The sequence below is a fragment of the Rhipicephalus sanguineus genome, chromosome 9, assembly GCF_013339695.2.
Source record: "Rhipicephalus sanguineus isolate Rsan-2018 chromosome 9, BIME_Rsan_1.4, whole genome shotgun sequence".
Taxonomy (NCBI): Eukaryota; Metazoa; Arthropoda; class Arachnida; order Ixodida; family Ixodidae; genus Rhipicephalus; species Rhipicephalus sanguineus.
The window spans coordinates 24998643-25017259 of record NC_051184.2 but is presented as its reverse complement, the minus strand read 5'-3'; the positions used below and the strand labels follow the sequence as shown (position 1 = coordinate 25017259).

Here is an 18617-nt window from a genome sequence, read left to right as displayed (position 1 = left end):
TATTGCCCGTTAGTCGAGCGGCTTCGATAAGCGCAGTACGATCAACGATTCAAAGTCGATTCACGCGCCCACTCTTCGAAAATTCCTCGAGTCGATCGACGTCCCCCTCCCATGATGCAATCACCACCGTCAGCTCGAGGACTCTTGGCCACCCAAGGCCTTTGTGACCAGCAGCAGCGTACTTCCTGGAACGTTGAGCGGGGATCGTCCCCCGTTGTGCGATCACTGCCGATCGATATTATCGCCTCCGGCCACTCGGGCCAAGATATGCGGCCTGCCCGTTATAATGGCCGCACGATGCGAGCGAAGGACTGGTTCCAAAGGTCACTGGGGGGTGTCAACCATGGCACGCTCCTCTTCCTCCTTTGATCCCGCGCTCGTGTACACCCCTAAAGCCACGTATGTATACACACGCTGGGAAGCGAACCGCTACTCGGCCTTCCTCGTGTGTAACGTGTCGTATACACGTCGCCTCGGGCGGGCGGCATACATTTGCCGTTACTCTTCGTCTTCTCCGTTAATTCTTCTTTGCTTTCGCTCGACCACGTCGTCTTCTTCTCGCGGCCGCCGCCGTCAGTTTTCTCTCCGCGCATTTTCACCCGTTTCGCCCTGTCCTTCCGGCGCCGACAGCTCGCTCCAACCAGGCCGACGTCGACGGCGCTCCGCTTCGCATGCCCACCCGCGAGCCAGCCTGCCTGCCTACCTGCTCGCCATCCGAGGAATGCGGCCCTCCACCACCGCTGCGACGTAGAGGACAGGTTCTCGCGCGCAGGGGCTTGTCTTTTCTGTGTGTTTGTTTGCCTGTGCCCCTGGTGGCTCGACGCACGGCGGCGCGCCTTCTCCCTCTTGTACTTCGCAGTCTTCGTCATCGCTTTGCAAGCTCGTTCGCCACGCTGCCGGCCAAGCCGGTGTAAGAGGACGAGAAGGAAAGCGCACTTTCCGGGCCTTCCCCCGTCCTCTTCTCGCCACCTTTTTCTTCGCCGGGCCCTAGCGAGCGACCGACGGTGAAACGCCGACGAAGCCCTCGACGACCAGTCTTGGGAGCGAGCGGATCGGTCGGTGGTTCGCAGGTGTACCGCCTCCTTTCCCAGTGCGCTTGCTCTCCGCGGAGCCTGCCACGACGACCCCCGACAACAACGAAACTAGAGTTAAGAAGACCGAGTGTCTGCGAGCAACGACTCAAGTTAGCAGCGAAGACCACGAGCTGTTCGAGATACCAGCAGACAGTGCCGATACGTTTCCGAAGTGTGTGTCTCCTCGCAACGAGTGCGGTTCACCGTGCCCGCCTGGTAGCAGTGTCTCGGCACCATGCCGGTCTGCGCGCCACCGGCCGCTGTGATCTAGAAGCGCGTCAACTGCTTGTGGTCTGCGTCCATCTGCTGCCACTGCTGCCGTTCGTCGAAAGTGTGATAGACACGGCTGGAAGCCGCAGCGGCGGCTCGTCGTTTCGGTCGATCGGTTGGCCGCAGTCATGCGTGGGCCAACGTTGGTGATCGCCGCCGCCTTCGCGGCGGCCCTGGTGCTACCTCCCTGCCTGGGGCACGTAGCCCTAACCTTCCCGCCGGCGAGGCGGTACGACCTGGACTTCCTCGACAACGGCCGAACCAAAGGGCCCTGCGGAATGCCCAAAAGTGAGTGAACGAGTGACTCGTGGGTACGAGGTAGTACGAGGTCAGCTGGTAGCGCCAGGCCTGGCTGGGATACAGCGAGAAATCGCGTTACAGTCAAGGCGGTTTGGTAAACATGCGGTTTTGCAGGCATCTTCCACTGAATGAACAATGGTAACGTTTGTATGACGCAGCGTCTAGAGGACTACCATAGTGCACCACGGAAGCCGCGGCTTGTCCTTGGGACGAGTCACTCTGGAAACAATAGCGCAGGCTAATTGGCTGGCTGGATGAAAGTTTCCTTAGCCAATTTCGCTGGCGATTCCACGAAGGCGGTTGGGCCCGATTGGTCATAAGGATGAATGCATCAAACCAGTATTGCTTTTTATTGACAATACCGTGCCCAGTGCCGAAGCAAGCACTGGGATTGGGAGGGGGAAGGGGGCGTGCCGTTTCTCACTTCAAATCTCCTGTAAAGTTTAGTCAGCCACGTGTCTGCATATATATCGAACTTCAGGTGGGATTTCGAAAGAAACCTGTGGCTGCACCATTGCCTGTGCATGTACCAGTAGAGTGCATGGTCTAAAATGACGTCGACGGCAATTTCACGTGCTCAGTTTAACAGCACGGCAAGTATATATCGTATAACACTGGGCCGCAATCTCAACAGAATGAATATGTCGATCTACCTATATGTGGTTTAATATAAGCGGAATTATCATTCCCATCACTGTATAGTTCATGACTGATTCTTGAGGTAACATTCAGAACCATCGCAACCAAGACGAGCCTGTCAACATTGCTGGTGTAATTTTGTCAAGAGGCAGGGGCAGCTGGGAAAAGCTAAAAGCAAGATCGCATGTCCTCGAAAGAGAATGAGTTGAGTTTAGGGCTTGCTCTTGTTAAAGCAAACACTACATCGTAATCCAAGCAATGATTACTGCGGAATTGTGATCTCGCACCTCATTCGCTTAAATTTGCCTAGTGCTATATTTGCAACTCCGCTCAACTGCCGAACAATCAGTATTTGCTTTCGGCGCAAAAAGAAATATAATCTGTTCTTCGTGCTAGTCACTGTGATTAATAGTTGTCGAACAACGAAATGTCGATGAAGCCAGCGTCCCAGCGATCGCTATTGTCTTCAACGACCCTCTGACAAAGAAAAGTCTGAACCCAATGTTTCGACAAGATGACTTGTCAGAGTTGTAACGAGGAAACGCCCCATTGTCGAAGTATAATGCCCCAGAGGCATTGCTTAATTCCACGAACGTTAATCGCGTCAAGCCAGATCTTTCTGTGAACCTCTGTCAAGTTTGTACAGTTGAAACTAGTTATAATGATCACAGATATAGCGAATTATCGGTTATAGCGAACTGAATACGAACTTTGGTTGGTCACGCTTCATTTCAGTGACAGTTATTCTTTATATAAAGAAACCGAAAACGCGAGAGCTGCCGTGATATCGGCTGTAACGAAGAAATATTGGTTCGCGCGAGGCTCCAAACTCGAAAGCTTCCATAAAAAGCAAAACATATATTGAAAAACAGTTCACAACCACATCTTTTTTTTAGGTGGTTGTGGATTTCTGTAATAGGCCACCAGTCGAAGATCACATCCTTCTTCAAATAAGGCCTGCATCGTCTAACTAATTTTGTTGTTGTAATGTCGCCTTCTCATGTTCTCTCTTTAGTTTGAAATACCACATGCAGACGGATAAGGATTACCACGTTTATAGTGGGTTTAAGGCCTATAATAATGCATTTTGTATCTAGGACTTTTGCGCGAGCCATAGTGCCGATTGGATAGAGCCAATTTTTATCTCTACTGTTACAACGAACATCGGATATAACGAACTAATTTATGGCCCCCATGTTACTTCGCTACAACGAGGTTCAGCTGTGCAGATAAGCGTTTAGGTTTATTCACATTAAATGAGCACTGCTTGGACTATAGTGTTAGTGTCTTTTAGTAACACCATTATTTAATTGTTCATTTGGATTAAAACGGTGGATTCCAAAGAATGCAAACCAAAACTGAACTTCATTTTTTCTTTCGCGCAAAAACCAGAGCAAGGTTACGTCAATAATAATTATTGTTGAGGTTGTACGTCCCATAACCACGATATGATTATGACGGAAGCCGTAGTGGGGGGGCTCGGCAGTGTGACGTCCGAGATCTCTAGTAGCACCAAATGTTGACACAACGTTGCCGCCGCATTGAGAAAGTTGCTTCAACGTTGTGGCAACAGTGAGTGCTACTAGGGATATATATTAAAGTATTTGCTGTTATTTGCGCTGTTTTTGGAGCAGCGAAAGTTTTCGAAACTCGCCTTCAAAGTGTAGCGTTTAGATGTTTTTATAAGAAACAACGTAGCTCCTTTGCCGTACGCTAGTAAAGAACTAAACTCAAGTGGCCATTCTCAGAATCGATGGCGTCATGACAATACGGCGTGAAAATTTCTGAGTGAGCGATGCCTCCATTCGTGTTTTGTTTCTGCGCTGTTTGTCTATACCAGGCACCATTTGACGACAGAAGTGGCCGTTTTACTTTTTGCCAGAAGCGTACCTTACGAAAGCAGCTCATCAAAACCGATATTGTTTCGCCTTCCTTGTCAAGTTTGAACCGATATGTCACTCCGACCCTCACAACTGCAAGACTCGTTGAACTTTAAAATCAAGATAGTAATTTGGGGCCTGAACAACTGGATTCTGCACAGTTATACAGAATAAACGGCACATTAACGTTCTTAAAACCCTCATCCATAAGCAATGCCTCAACCGGGATTCGAATCCGTTACCTTCGTGCACTGTCGCAGAACGCTACGAGCGCTGAGCCGCCGTGACGGACAGGCTTTGTAGGAAGAAGACTTATCCATACGACTCGTAAGAATTATCTCAGCGTACAGATATAGCTTGCAAACCTTAGTGTATTAGATGTGTATGATGAACGGTGATGAAATACCTTCTTTAGTTGTGTTTAAGAGCGGACCGTACTGTACAAGGGCTGCTTAAGACCGGTGGGGCTAGGCCTTATAAAAAATTGAGTTCTCCAACCCCCTTCCGTTTGGTTGATAATCAGACGCACGCATACATACGCATCCCCCGTAACACACACACGCACGCACACATGCTATCCGTGCATGTGGGTCGGTGGGATGGACAGCCATACCAATAACCGGTACAAAGACCCTCGCCATACGTACACGAAGCACCATTTATAGCAAATGGAGGCATGAAAACCGCGTAGAAACCAGTTGCGAGCAGGAATGGTCATCGGAGTTAGGTCGACTCGTTCTGCCAACTACAACGTCCGAATGGCTATATAGTGTTATCTAGGGCTGCGGAAATTTCGACCACCCGGGGTTCTTTAACGAGCACCTAAATCTAAGCACACGAGCGGGCCTCAAGCATTTTCGCCTCCACCGAAATGCGGCCGCCGCGGCTGGGGATTCGATCCCGCGACCTTTGGGTCAGCAGTCGAGTATATTCGAGATGATGGACGGTCCTGCGCGCCTCTCGCTGAAGGGGTCCCCGGCCAACGCTTCGGCATCGCCCGTCAGCGCGGAAATTGCACTTGCCACACGTCACGGCGCCAATGCATACCGGCGAACGCTGTGTGTACCGATTATGCAAAAGCGATCGGCCGCGTTGTGTGCGGAGGAGCGTGGCCGTCCCGCACCGTGTGACGTCGAAGAAGCGAGTCGTGCACGACTTCGAGAGGCGCGTGAACGTGTTCTTACATAAGCGGTTTCAAACCGCGTTTCGCCGAGGAATCGGTAAAGCCTCGTCGATTTCTTCTGCGGCGTTCCTACGGGCAACTTGTTTCGCTCGTTTCGTTTCTTTCTCACGAGTGCGTGGCGTCACTCCCTTCGGCTAGCGTGCGTGACAGCGTGCGTACGCATCGCCAACGTGGTCTGCGAATCGTGGCCTGCGAAACATCGCATGCGACGAATGTCTAACCTGTCAAGCCGCCCACTGCTACCGGCGATACGGGCATTATTTGTACAAGTCGATTCAGCGGTCCCGCGTTGCTACGGTAATTCAGCCTTCCGGGCGGGCTATTTTGCAATGAAGACGCGAGAACGCGCGTCGGAAGCACGATGTGGAGGAAAACGACAGAACTGACAGCCACGCGAGATTGAGAAGCCGCGTCCAAACGATCCGAGATGCGACTTCCGGGGCTTCGTAGAATCCCAAGTGTGTTTATGCAGGCGTGGTGGACAAAGCCGGAGCTTGAATACAATGCCCTCGCCGTCACGTCGGATGCGAGCCATTTCGTCGATCAGGCGCTGGAATCCGGACAGACGTACGTGACTTAAAGAAACAATCACCACCAAGATATATCAAGTTCGTCCAATGCCAGCTCTCACTCGTGAAGCAGACAGCCAGCGCCATGCAGCTGAATGGATTTTGCGATACCGTTGTATCCAACAACTTCGCTATTGTATCCAACAACTTCGCTTGCCAATCGTGTCCAGCATGCGCGGGACGAAGGAAGAACGAGCGTATATAACATACCTGGTAACTTTCCTGTAAACACACTCAGGCGATATGTGATCAAACTTACATGTCAAAAGAAGGTCGGAAACAAGGGCCGAATTCACTAAACTGCTCTTTCGTAAGTGCGTTTTCCCATTGGTCAGTCAGGTTCGCTAACGATATGTCCCGCATCGTGATTTGCTGAAATATTCTCTTACGAAAATTTTTAGCGTAGGATGCTTTTGTGAATAGGGGCCCACTTGAGCACGTACACTTAAATAAAGTTATTATAGAACAGACGTACGCTTCACTCATCGAAGTACACAGTATACAACCCTCGTTTTGAGTACCATTCGGAAACCATACAAGCGCCGCAGGGTTTTTGAAATTGGAACATTGAAAATCAATACCTCCTCGCTTCAGTAATCAATCATAGACAAGCGATTTACGTTGTTCGCTACGGTTATTCCAATGAGTTGCCGAGAAACGCGCTATGCTTATCGCAACTGCACCATGCCCAAGAAAACTCAATTTTTCGTCAGCATAGTTGCCATGCACCTATGCGCACATGCACTCGGACTGTGCGGTCATGCTCGCATACGGTTTTACATTTTACCGCCTCAGTGATCCGAAGATCACACAGCTCTCCCGTATTCTGGTGGCTGAACATTTCGTTCGGTAATACCACGCGCGTTCGACCGCGATTCTCTCTTTCGACAGTTATTGCTTGGTTCTCGATCTTCCCATTCTAAGACAGTTGGTCTTTCAGGCGAGTCAGAAGCAGCAGTCTCGTTTTACGAGTCCCGGGAGCAAAAAAACTTGCTTCGTCGAAGAAGCCAGGTCAGATCGCGCTGCGAGATTATTTATCGCTCAACAACACCGGCCGTTTATCCCCAGCCTCGTGTATGCAATGTCTTCAGGTGCGGAATGCTGACAAGGAAGAAAATGGTGATCTAGCGAAAGCGATCAGATATCGTCTACGGCTCTACGATCGGATCACTTGCTTGAGAGATGTTGCTCGAGCGGGCCACTTAATAATTCGAGAATTTCGCTCTCAAGGACGCTAGTGTGCATATCTGAAGCTAAGTGTATAATGCGAGAGAGAGAGAGAGAGAGAGAGCATTTGCAACGCGCAATTTGTGTTTGCAACCACTTCGTCGCTCGTATTAAAGGATGTACGTCAGCCTGCCAAGTATTCGCCCTTGCCGCATCCCCTTGAGCGCTCCGTCTCCTTCACAAATATACGCATGAATATTCCGCACAAAGCTCGAAGAATGTTCGCGATGCAGAGATAGCAGAAAGGAAACGAAAACTGGTTGGAACTCCCATTATTGCAGTTTGTGTGATGCGGCCGTATGGGAATTTCGCTAACAGCTCGTAAAAGTGGCGTTGCCTGGGTGTCGCACACCAGGCACGTGCCCCCCACCCCCCTAAAAAAAATGCTTCTTTCTGCCGTGGGATATAGAGCACAATATGACACTCGAAACCGCACTTGCTTGCCGGGCCCCTACTTCAGATCCAGGACGTGCCTCCCTCCTTGAAGCAAATTTATGCCTACGCCACTGGATCATCAGGAACATTGTGGATGACCAACGAAAACATGCTTGTTAGCAACTCTCGTCGATAAACTACACTTACTCCGGCGATTTTTCGAGGTCGATGGATCTCAATGAAATTCGCTGGGTACGTTCCTTTGCACGTTTCCGCCATTTATGCCAAATTACAGGCTTGAGACATGCGCAGATTGTTTGCAAATGAATTTTAACGATTGTCTGCAAACGCCCTCCTGGCTTCCCACAATTACTGGCAACATTGCGTCTGTGACGTCAGTTGTGGGAAGGCGGCGGAAGTGACGCAGCCGAGGGCACCGCTAACTTCGGCCGCTACAGCGAGCGTCTGCTGTGCTGGCCGAGACACTGTCATTATCAGACGCGGCACTGTCAGTCGCAGACATTACAGCTGTGCGCGGCGTGCTCACCTTTCCACTGTGCGCCTGCTCGTCCCGGCTGTCACAGTTTTCATACTCCGCGCCGGCGTGACCGGCATGCCTTGCACGACTTCCGGTTCGTTCGTAACAACGTCTACGTCATACGTAGACAGTACACTCGGTTGGGTTTCGGTTTCGGCGTTGCGCTTTTTTGCTTATTTAAAATTATTCTCCAATTTGCCGAGTATTTCTGCTATCGGGCCCGTAACAGGAGCGTCTCAGGAACATAAAAGCACCATTACTTTGACATGGCCAAAAAATCGCCGGAGTTGGCCTTTAAGTTTATTACGTTGAAGCTCCATTATAACGAAGCGACCTCTAAAACGAAATGAGCGCCATGGCCTGACGAATTTCCTATCTTGTGCGGCAATGAGGGATGGCCGACTATACACTAATGAAAGCATGCTTCTTAGTAACTTTCGTCTATAGACTCCTCTTAATTCACTGCGATGAAACGCCGTTACAACAAAACCATCTTTATCACGAAAAGCCTGGCCAATTTTCTATCTTGCACGCGATTGCGGTGGACAACCATCTAAGACAACCGTCTACCATAATAAAAGTATGCTTGTTAGCAACTTTCGTCTATAGACTAAACATAGTTCGTTACAATGAAGCGCCTTTACAACCAAACGACCCATGACCTGGGCGAATTTCTTCATTGCACAGGTTCGCGGGCGCCACTGAATAATCAAGTTTTCTTTATGCCGAATTTTCCTGCCTGACGAGATCGTTCATGATGGGTGGATACTTCGACGTGTTGGTATTTTACGTCAAAAATTAAAACAGCGCGAGAGACAGGTAGGCAAACGATAGCAGACACCCGGAGCGCGTCTTTCTTCGTTTGTCCCTGTTTCTCGCGCTGTTGTCACTCTTAACGAGATCGTTTAAGCGCCCCTGCTAATGTTTTCAGCCTTCAGGAAAGAAGTAGCGCCAAGGCGTCCATGCGGGCTACTTGTTGCAACCTTGCGTTGACAACGTGCAAGTCGAGTCGTTATTGCTAAACTGCAGATGACAAGGACAAGCAAGGGGTGTCCGCAATTCTGCCCTGAAACGCGAAGCTGCCAATTCCTGCGGGCGTAAACTACAAGGCAGCTCAGTAAACGGGACCCCGTGTTGGTTCTTCCAAGAGAAACACCTCAGCGTAGTTGGAATAAAGTTTGCTTGCAGAACGCTTACATAGTCGAACCCGGATATATCGAACCTGAAGGGGGTCACAAAAGAGTTATTATATAGGCAAGTCGATACATAAAATACTTTATGTATCAAAACTATATTCAACGGGATGTTACAACTGTTCGATATACACAATAATTCGTTATATGCGGGTTATATTGTATTTTTATTACTTATCGGTGTAAAGAAGACGGCCTTTATAAGAAAGCGCCCTCTATAACGTAAAATATTAGTGGTCATGCACGCGCCATTATAAATGCGTTTGGTGTATAGACTATAGCAACAGTTGCATCCCCTTGGGGCATCTTTTTGTCCCACTGTAATAACTGCCATCTGTCATCCGTGCCTCTGTTTCCTTTAACGCCTTGCGCCCAGTAGATTTAGGTCACCAGCGGCGTGCGCACTGTCAGCTGACATGCGGTTATCGATGGGAAAGTTGGCGAGCACCGCGTTTTCAGGAAAGGAAACGCAAGCAACCTATAGGACGATTATTGTTGTGAAGCACAAAGTCTTCAAATGGTACAAACAGTTTTTAGGGTGTATACACCCAAAAGGACGAGAAGCGGACAGCATGGACCTTTAGAATGACGCATCGGGCTCTACGAGATATGGCAATGTGTGCAAATCTATAAACTAGGTTAAGATTGCAAGGCATTTAGCTTCTTGAAAACATGAGCAATGAGAAACACAGTAGGCCAGCTATAACAGTAGATTGCCTTTTTCGAAAAGTTCGTGCATTTCGGGCGGTAAATGAGTCGTTATGGACCATATGAAGCATCAGTAGATTAAGGTGTACGACCACAGGACCAAAGAGGGAGCTGAATGAAAAGTCATACGTTGTATACAAGAAAGGCGTTCAATGACCTCGTTAAATTCACGCGGCGACGTACAAAACTGAATTCATTCGTGTGGTAGCTCAAGATGGCGGCGCCCGCGAATCAGCGAGTCATTTGGTTCATCCTTGGTTCAATTGAATGTACTCTAATTCCCTGTTGATTAGTTTTAATGCACGTTGATTTACACTTAATGCATTCGATTCATTCTTACTTGACACTTGGTTCACTTTATTCACTTTAATCTACTTTGAATCACTCTTGATTCACATTAACGTACGTCAAATCACTTGCATTTGCGTTGATTGATCTTAAATTCACTTTGAATTCGCTTTAAGTCATATTCCTAACCATTTAGCATCATTACATCTGTATTTAAATGTCGCCGCAATTTTGGGATCACTTGTGTTCACAACACCGCCTCACGAAGCCGGACGCCGAGATTTTCATTTCACGAAACCGGACGCCGGGTTTTCAAACAACGGGACAGGAAGCGGGACGGGCGCTGCCCGTCCCGTTGTTTCTTTTTTTCTGTCCTCGCGCTGTTTTTATAATGAATGCAAACCAACTTGCTGAAATTCCCGTTCTCTTAAGTCGCGTTTTCCGACCGATGAGCCATGCAAGGATTTCGTCTTAGGCCTTTCACCGTTTTAAAATGGCTTTTTCCTTAAAGTATATATTTTTTTAATCCTTGTTGAAAATTTTCTCTTCAAATCAAGCAAGTTGTTGCCGTTGAAAAGAAATTGAAGAACATGCGAAGTGAAATCAGATTCATGAAGTTTATCGTTAAGTACTCGTGGGGAAAAAAAAGCCGGCTACTTGCTAGTAATTAATAAAAAGTAAAATAAGAACGAGAATGCTGTTGGAAATTATCAGCATTCAGAGAATTGTTTCATGGTTCTGACACCAACGAAAAGCTTTCCCGTGAAGCGGGCGTTTATATACATACGCTGATCCAAAACCGTTTGGGTGCAAATAACTCGGCAAGGACAAGCTGCGCTCGCCCGAAACCGGGAAGGGCTTGAAATGTAAGATCGTCCATAGATCACCGTCCCTAAGCGTCGATGACGTTTCGTGCCCTTCCAGTGGATCGCGATTCACGTGCCCTTGTTCTCGAGATACGCTCCAAGGACGCAACCTGAAAACGTCGCGCCATCCGCAGAGAAGAATGCGGATCGGCATCGCGTTCGGCGCATAAGCGAGGAAAGAGCAACTCGCGTGTACAAAAATAAAGAGCACGATGACTTCGGAACGGGTAAAAGTCGCGCCGCCTGCGCTGTGTAGAGAGAGCAATGGCGCGCGCCAAAATCCGGATTCACCACAGTGCTGTAGTGGTGTGAGCGCTCGCCGTGAGCTCGACCTTCGATGGGTGCCGCGAGAGTGTGTGTACCTGGAAAGTGCGTCATTGGAATTCTGCGCTTCTGCCGCGCAGTGCCGTGCGATCGCTGGGCAGATATATATCCTCCTTAGTCTCCAAGCGGCGAGTGCGATGACACCATCTTGGTTATAGTTTCGTTTACGGCTTCTTAGAACCACTGTTTCTTTTTTTCTTTTTTAAACACAATACTTACACTACGGAAAAATCTTGTGGTGGTGGGTCGACGGGACCAGTGATCTCAACGTCTTCCTCAGCGCCAGCACTGAAACTTCGTTACGTTATCGAAGTCACGTATAAACACGCTTTGTTATACTGAGGTTCAAAATTCATGGTGTTCTATGGACATTAAGTTGCGAAAATTCCAAATATTTCGTTATATCAAAAATTTCGTTATACCGAAGTTCGTTATTTGAGGTTTGAGTCTACTTTGAATAATTGCAAAACTTATCGGGTTCAACAGAATACTACGCTTTAAACGCAACAATTCTAATTCATTTGCTATCATTAAGTGCGTAGAAATAATAACGTAGTTTCATGCGATCGCACAATCGTGATATTTCGGAAATTTCGTAATATGAAATTCGATGTATCAAAAAGGAAACGCCACAAGAGCGTCTGATACAAGATCACAAAGATTAGACAAGCTAACGCCCTACACCCATCGCCTGAAGCACCTGAATAGCGATAAGAAACTTCGAGCTCATAATGGCCTCCGAAATCGGGCCGTGCGCGGAGACAACTTCTCTCCGAAGAATCTCGGAGGCTATGCGCGAGAGTACCAGGAAAGTGGATAGCTGGGATTGAATTCCTCGGTCGCCGCAGTTACGCGCGACTGCCCGGCAGTATTTCCTTTTAATCACAAGTTTGGAGTGTGCCATGCCCTCGGCTCGGCATCCTTTGCGTCGAATAAGGAGCTTAAAGGGGTCATGAAGCACCCCTTGGGCTGATTGAAAAAACACATCCTGCGGAAAGCTGACACGGCTATGAACTGCTCTGCCAAATATTACAGTCGTGCGCGCCGCGTAATGGCCACAAGCGGAGCGCGAGGTTGCCGTTTCCCCAGGCACCCTCTTTTCAAACAGAGGCCGGTTCTCACTCTCGTCGGTGGGCGGGGCGTCTGTCCGCTGTACGTCGCAAGAGACATAGCATGCTTATTGGCCGATAGCCGACGTAAATCGAGAGCGGCGTTCGGATCAGATGCGCTTCTTGCCGCGGGGTGCCGCCACTTGCCGGCGCCCCACTCCTCAGTACACGGTAGCCGCACTCGCGCAAGCGAATCACAGCGGGAGAGCGATCGTGTTTCATGACGCGCGCTGGCGTAACTTCTTTCCCCCATGCCATCCCTCCCTGTCTAGCTTCCAGTGCGCTCGCCGGCACGAGAAAAGAGAGAAAGCGCTGGGAGCGTGCGCCAAACCCCCGTAACTCCGCTGATTCTTGACGGATTCGAGAAATTTTTGCGGCAATCGATTCGGGAGGCAGTACACTCCGATACTGAGGCCATTAGATCATTACTTGGAAAAGTGGTTCATGACCCCTTTAAGACGTATAATGCGCCGAAGTAATGCCGCTGCATAGAGTCAAATCCACGTGCGGATTAGTAGCGCATAGCTTATCTTCCAGCTTTCGATTTTGTCGCAATAATCCTTGTTTTTCCCGAGTGTTTCTGACTGCGTAAAATCCTCTTTGTCACGCGACAACGACTGCTGCTGGAGAATTCTTACATCGCAGCATAGTGAAACAGTTGCTCAGCTATATCACTTTTTCACGATACCGTCGTCCTTACGTTTGACTATATCGTTTTTCTGAAGTCTTAACAGGCACGCTAATTTCCACAGCTGTACGCCGGGTGTTAATATTTTTCAATAATGTCATTAATCTGCACTGGACAGTCGTCATAAGCAAAATCCGTTTATAACGCGTTCAGGTTAAACACAGATCCACTCGATGTCACTAGCTGCGCGGCTGCTGCCGTTGACACCCTAAAAGGTCTACACTTACGAACGGAATAAAACTATCGTACTTAAAACTGGTCCGACAATCAGTACATTGGCGGCGTTAACTGATAGCTTCACTTCGTAAAACTGACCGCCACGCAGCTTTCGGATTTAACTTTCCATAATGTCACTGCGCGTGCGCGAGCAAGTATTTTTACAGCAGAGCCGTTGTGGTCAAGGCTTGCCGCGTGTCGTAGATAGAAAATTATCATCATCATGAACCGGCACGCGCTCTCTTTGTCCTTCTCTGCATCGCCTTCCCCTACTTCCTCGTCTGCTGCGCTCCCAGAACACGCGCGCCGATTCGTCCGGCGTGGGACGCAATAACTCTGATGGGCGACAGAACGCGTACAGAGAGAGAGAGAGAGAAAGAAAGCGAGAGAATAACAGAGAAAAAGAAAAATTCTTGGTGAGGCGAGATTCGAACCCGCGTCCCCACGATCCGAAGGCGAGCGCCGTAACCTCTCGGCTATCTGTGCACGCTAGCAGAGCATAGCATACGCTTGTTAGTATAGTATAGTATAGTACAGTACAGTACAGTACAGTACAGTACAGTACAGTACAGTATAGTATAGTATAGTATAGTATAGTATAGTATAGTATAGCAGAGCATAGTATAGCATAGCATAGCATAGCATAGCATAGTATAGTATAGTATAGTATAGTATAGTATAGTATAGTATAGTATAGTATAGTATAGTATAGTATAGTATAGCAGAGCATAGTATAGCATAGCATAGCATAGCATAGCATAGTATAGTATGGTATAGTATAGTATAGTATAGTATAGTATAGTATAGTATAGTATAGTATAGTATAGTATAGTATATATCAAGGGGGTGGAAGAGGGAAGTGAGGAGGCCATATGTGAGGATGAAGAAAAGGGGGAGGGGAGAATGAGTACAGAGAAAGAGAGATTGAGAGAGAAAGAGAGAAATAGGGAAATAGAAAGAAAGGGAAGAAAGACAGAGAAACAAATAGACATCGAGAGCAAGAGATAGAAAGACACAGACTAAAAAAGAAGGTTAAAAAAGAGAGAGAGCAAGCATAGCCATGTATTGTATAGTATAGCAATGGGTGGGAGACAGGTGAGAGGTGTAAAAGCGTAGCCAAGCCAGGACCAGCTAGGTGCCCACGAGCTCTGCTGTGACCGAGCCTTGCGCGACTTAGTACAAGCTGCGCTAATTTTTTTTTACAACCAAATAACCTCGACGACAGACTAGCAGAACATTTCCGCGCATCGTCAACTGACGCGGCAGAAGTTTGATTTTGTTGATCATACGTAGAGCACAACAAAGGCGTGCGCAGGCGGGGGGGGGGGGGGGGCAGGGTGGCGGTCGCCCCTCTTAATCACCTAAGAAGACGGGGGCGCAAAGTCTGCCCCATACATTGATTTAACGGGGAGGGGGGCGCCGTGATGAACCTTCGACCCCCCCCCCCCCCCCATGAAGGGGAACCCTGCGCACGCCTATGGAGCACAAGAACTATCGGAACAGTCGAGGCCAGAATATCGAGACCAGAGGTGTCAAAACCCAGCCGAATGTAACCGATAATCGATCACTCTGGCAATGCTGGCCGTTGGGAGTGTAACAAGGATGTCGTAGTTTGAAATAAAGGATACCAACAAATCTTTAGGCAAACAGAACCTTTTTTTTTTCTACTTTAACCCTTTGACACGCCACCTCTGAAGAACTGCCTGTAAATGTGTCAAATCGATACAACGTTACTTCAAGGCACTCGATATTCCATTGCAACAAAAATAATGTCAGAATATGTTCATTTATGTGTGTTATAGCAACTAATCCTAATTAAGTTGTAATTAAATATCGACTTATCCTGAAGTCATTGAAACTCTGTTTTGGCATAACTAGAATGAAATCTCGGGCTAGAAATATAGTGCAAGTTCATTTTTGGTTATGTCCATTTTGAGCAAAGAAATATTATACATTTCACATGGCTCGCAGGAAGCGGCACGTTGAACGACTCGTCGAACGTGGTAGTGCGTTCAGCAAAGTGATCATATGCATCAGTACACTGCAAAATTAAGTTAAATGCAGACAAATTTATTATGCAGGAGATTCAATTTATCCAAAGCTCCATATATCTTGCTCTTTCTTAGCCCCTAGTCGATACAAATAGCGAGAACAAGTGGTGTACACAATTGTGTACATATCGTGTCAAAGGGTAGGAGCAAAACCCAACGTGATTGCCCCAGCTCGTGCCTCCGAGGCACCTCTGCTGAATTGGATATTCGTCCCTAAACGTTCTCTTTAAAAAAATTTTCGGTCGGTGTCCTTCATGTCAAGCTAGCGTCCTCCCAATCGGAGGTTTCTCTGAAATGTTCACGCTTAAGGAGGTCGCATAGAAAGCAGCCGTTTTCAAGCGAGATATTTTACTGTAGCACACCGACTGCAAGCACTGCGTACGCTGCAGTGAACTTCTCAGGTTACCTTGAGTTTTTAACTTGCTCTACTCCCTGCACTCACCTCTTGGTATTCCTACGCGGGACACAGCTTATCGCAAGCGTGGGTGTTTCTTGCACTAGTCATAGAATGGACAGCTTTTCCCGTGCGCTACCTGCCCGTTACACAAGGTCTCCGGAAGACCTTCTGAACCGGACGCTTCTTGATATGCACCACCAACCCCACATGCAGTGTTTGCCAACCGCCACAATCGCCAGGAGGGATCTTCTTGGCAGTAGTTCCTCGTTAAGACATTCGTGCATCCGTCTCGACCATTCCACAGGAAGCGCATCAACCGCAAAATAAAGTGCGGCCAAGTTTTTTCCTCCGTTTCTGAGTGATAGTTCATCGCTGCTTCCTTCCCCGTCGTTGCGCGGCCTGACACGAGCCGCATAAAATTTCCGTCGCGTGCCTCTTCATTTCATTGGCATGACGTCCGAGTACTTCATTTCCTGCGCCTATTTCTCTTAGCAATAACGGTCTTTCGAACGACGCTCCGACGGCGAGCTGCCAGCGGAACGAGCGAGTAAGTCAAAGTCAAAGTCAAAGTCAAAGTTTATTTTCCATTCTGTCGTACAGAAAGAAAGGACTGTGAAAAAAAAGCTGTGTTAAACAGCTTGACTAGTTACGAACGGAAAACCAACACTGCGAACAAACAATCCAATGAACTCACAAACAGCGAAAATAAAAAAAAAGCCGGCAGGGAGCCGAGCGCACGCGTTTTATGTCTGTATATACATCGCGGACCCGAATGATGCGGGCGGGTCGGAGACTCTATATTAAAAGAAAAAAAAAAAACGCGCGCTCGACCGGTGCAGTGAGTTGGTCCGAAACGTCGGCCGGAAAGCCGAAACGTCGCGCAGCATCACGTGAGAGAGAGAAAGGAAAGAGAAGCATATGGGAAGATACAAGATGCTCGCACCGCGAGGCGCTCCAGTGAAGAAGAAAAAGAAGAGGCTTCCGGCCACTTCCGGGTCCGTCGGCGGCGTACACACACCGCCGTTACCGAGACGCCCCCTTTTTTTTCAAACGCCCCCCTTCCCCCCTTCTCCCCTCCTGCCGTCGTTGTTTCTTTGCATTTTCACCCTTGCGTTCTTTCCGTTTCACCGATTCGCGTGTGAGTGAAGCCGGCCGGCTGGGAGCATCGTGCCTCTTCTTCCTACATGTACTACACGCATACTCGCCTGCGCAGCGCAGGCTGCCGCAAATAGTGCGCGCGTTACGTAGTAGGCTTAGCTCCATCGCTCCCACCCTCCTCCCATCTCGTGGGTCACGCCTGGCGCGAGCTCGCTTATTACTAAAGCTGGCTTCATGCGGCCGTTGTATTATACATCATGGCCGTCGCCGGACGGCTATGCGAGGCTATCTCGCTCGCGTTCTGATCGATGTTGTGTAACGGTTGGGCCGGCCCGCCGAAAAGGCGGCGGGTCGAGACGCCGAGCCGCCTCGAATGGAGCGTGTGAGTCCGCTGACTTGACCGCGCGCCGAGGCCGTGCTGTCTGTGTGCGGTCAACTATGCCCACAGGTAAAAAAAAAAAGAGGAACTGCCCACAATGCCCGAGTCGTTGCACGGGAAATGGGTTTGGGATGACGAGGCATGCTGTATACATTGGCGGGATTCGAGGCGCATTTCGACTTTATTCGATCAAGTCTTCCTGTAGTTGACTTTTTGTGTGTGTGTGTGTCTTTCTTTCGTTGATACCTTTCCGGAGAATGTCGCCGTACCAGCTCGGCTTCCATCCGAGGTGGATAGCGCGGAGACCACCATTATTTGTTGCGTCTACGTTTTTCTTCTTATACGTAGCTCTCGTATTGTGTCCGTTCGCGATGCTGAAGAGAGGTAATGACCTGGGTGGCCGAGCAAAAAGTGGCCGGGCGTGCATTCGCACCGAATTACACAATTGCACAAAGCCGGGCACCCAAGCGATCGCAGGGTTAAACAACGTTTCTTTGAAAGTATGCACAATGAAGCAAAGCATCGTGAGATGCTCGCAGACAGACATCACAGGGGTCTATCTATATAGACTGTGGAGTCTATAAGAAAACGCTGCAAGCACGAAGACACGAGGATGGCGGGTATTGCCTAGTGCGCATTTGGTACGGTCTTCGAAACGTTCAAAGGAAATGTGCGCAGACAGTGTGCTTGTCCTGATGGCCGGCTACTTCATCTTATCCTTAGCGCGACTCATGCTAAGTGAAAATAGCCTGTCCTGTCATCTTTTCCTGCTTCTCCCATCTTTTCATCCTCGCCAATCAACATCAGTCGCACTAAAATCGAGACAAGGCCGAGTGGTTGTTAGGACAAGCTCGCTCGGCAACTGCTTCAGCCTTCAACGTTACCGGCTCAACAAACACACCAGTCAGTCTCCTATGGCTCTACACCTGGTCGATACAAGCGTTCGCTACGCCCTGTCGCATGCGCGCACGAGTAACCATCAGGTGATGACGTCGCCATGTGACATCATGACGTCACAGGCCGCCAAAATTTGTGCCGTCACATAACGTGTTGTCACTTAATGACGTCGTTAGATGACATCGTCGGTTGGTCAGAGGTGAGCCGATCCCGGAGGCACTGCAAAACCACGCGAGGTGCAGAAAGCTTTCAGTACCTCCGATCCAGGAGGCAAGGCAAAACAACGTTGGAAGCAAAAAGCTTTCGGGAGATAAATACAGTCCACCGAGAAGAAAAAGAAGAATATGAA

General features: G+C 48.7%; 1 protein-coding gene across 1 annotated transcript in view; it reads left to right on the top strand.

Annotated features, from left to right (window-relative positions):
- Positions 1–1244: 1244 nt before the first annotated feature.
- LOC119404777 (uncharacterized) overlaps positions 1245–18617 on the top strand; it is a 68268-nt gene continuing 50895 nt past the window's right edge. Inside the window, exon 1 of the mRNA XM_049419015.1 lies at positions 1245–1631. Coding sequence (XP_049274972.1) covers positions 1472–1631 — 160 coding nt within the window. The 5' untranslated portion in view covers positions 1245–1471. The remainder of the gene's footprint in view (positions 1632–18617) is intronic.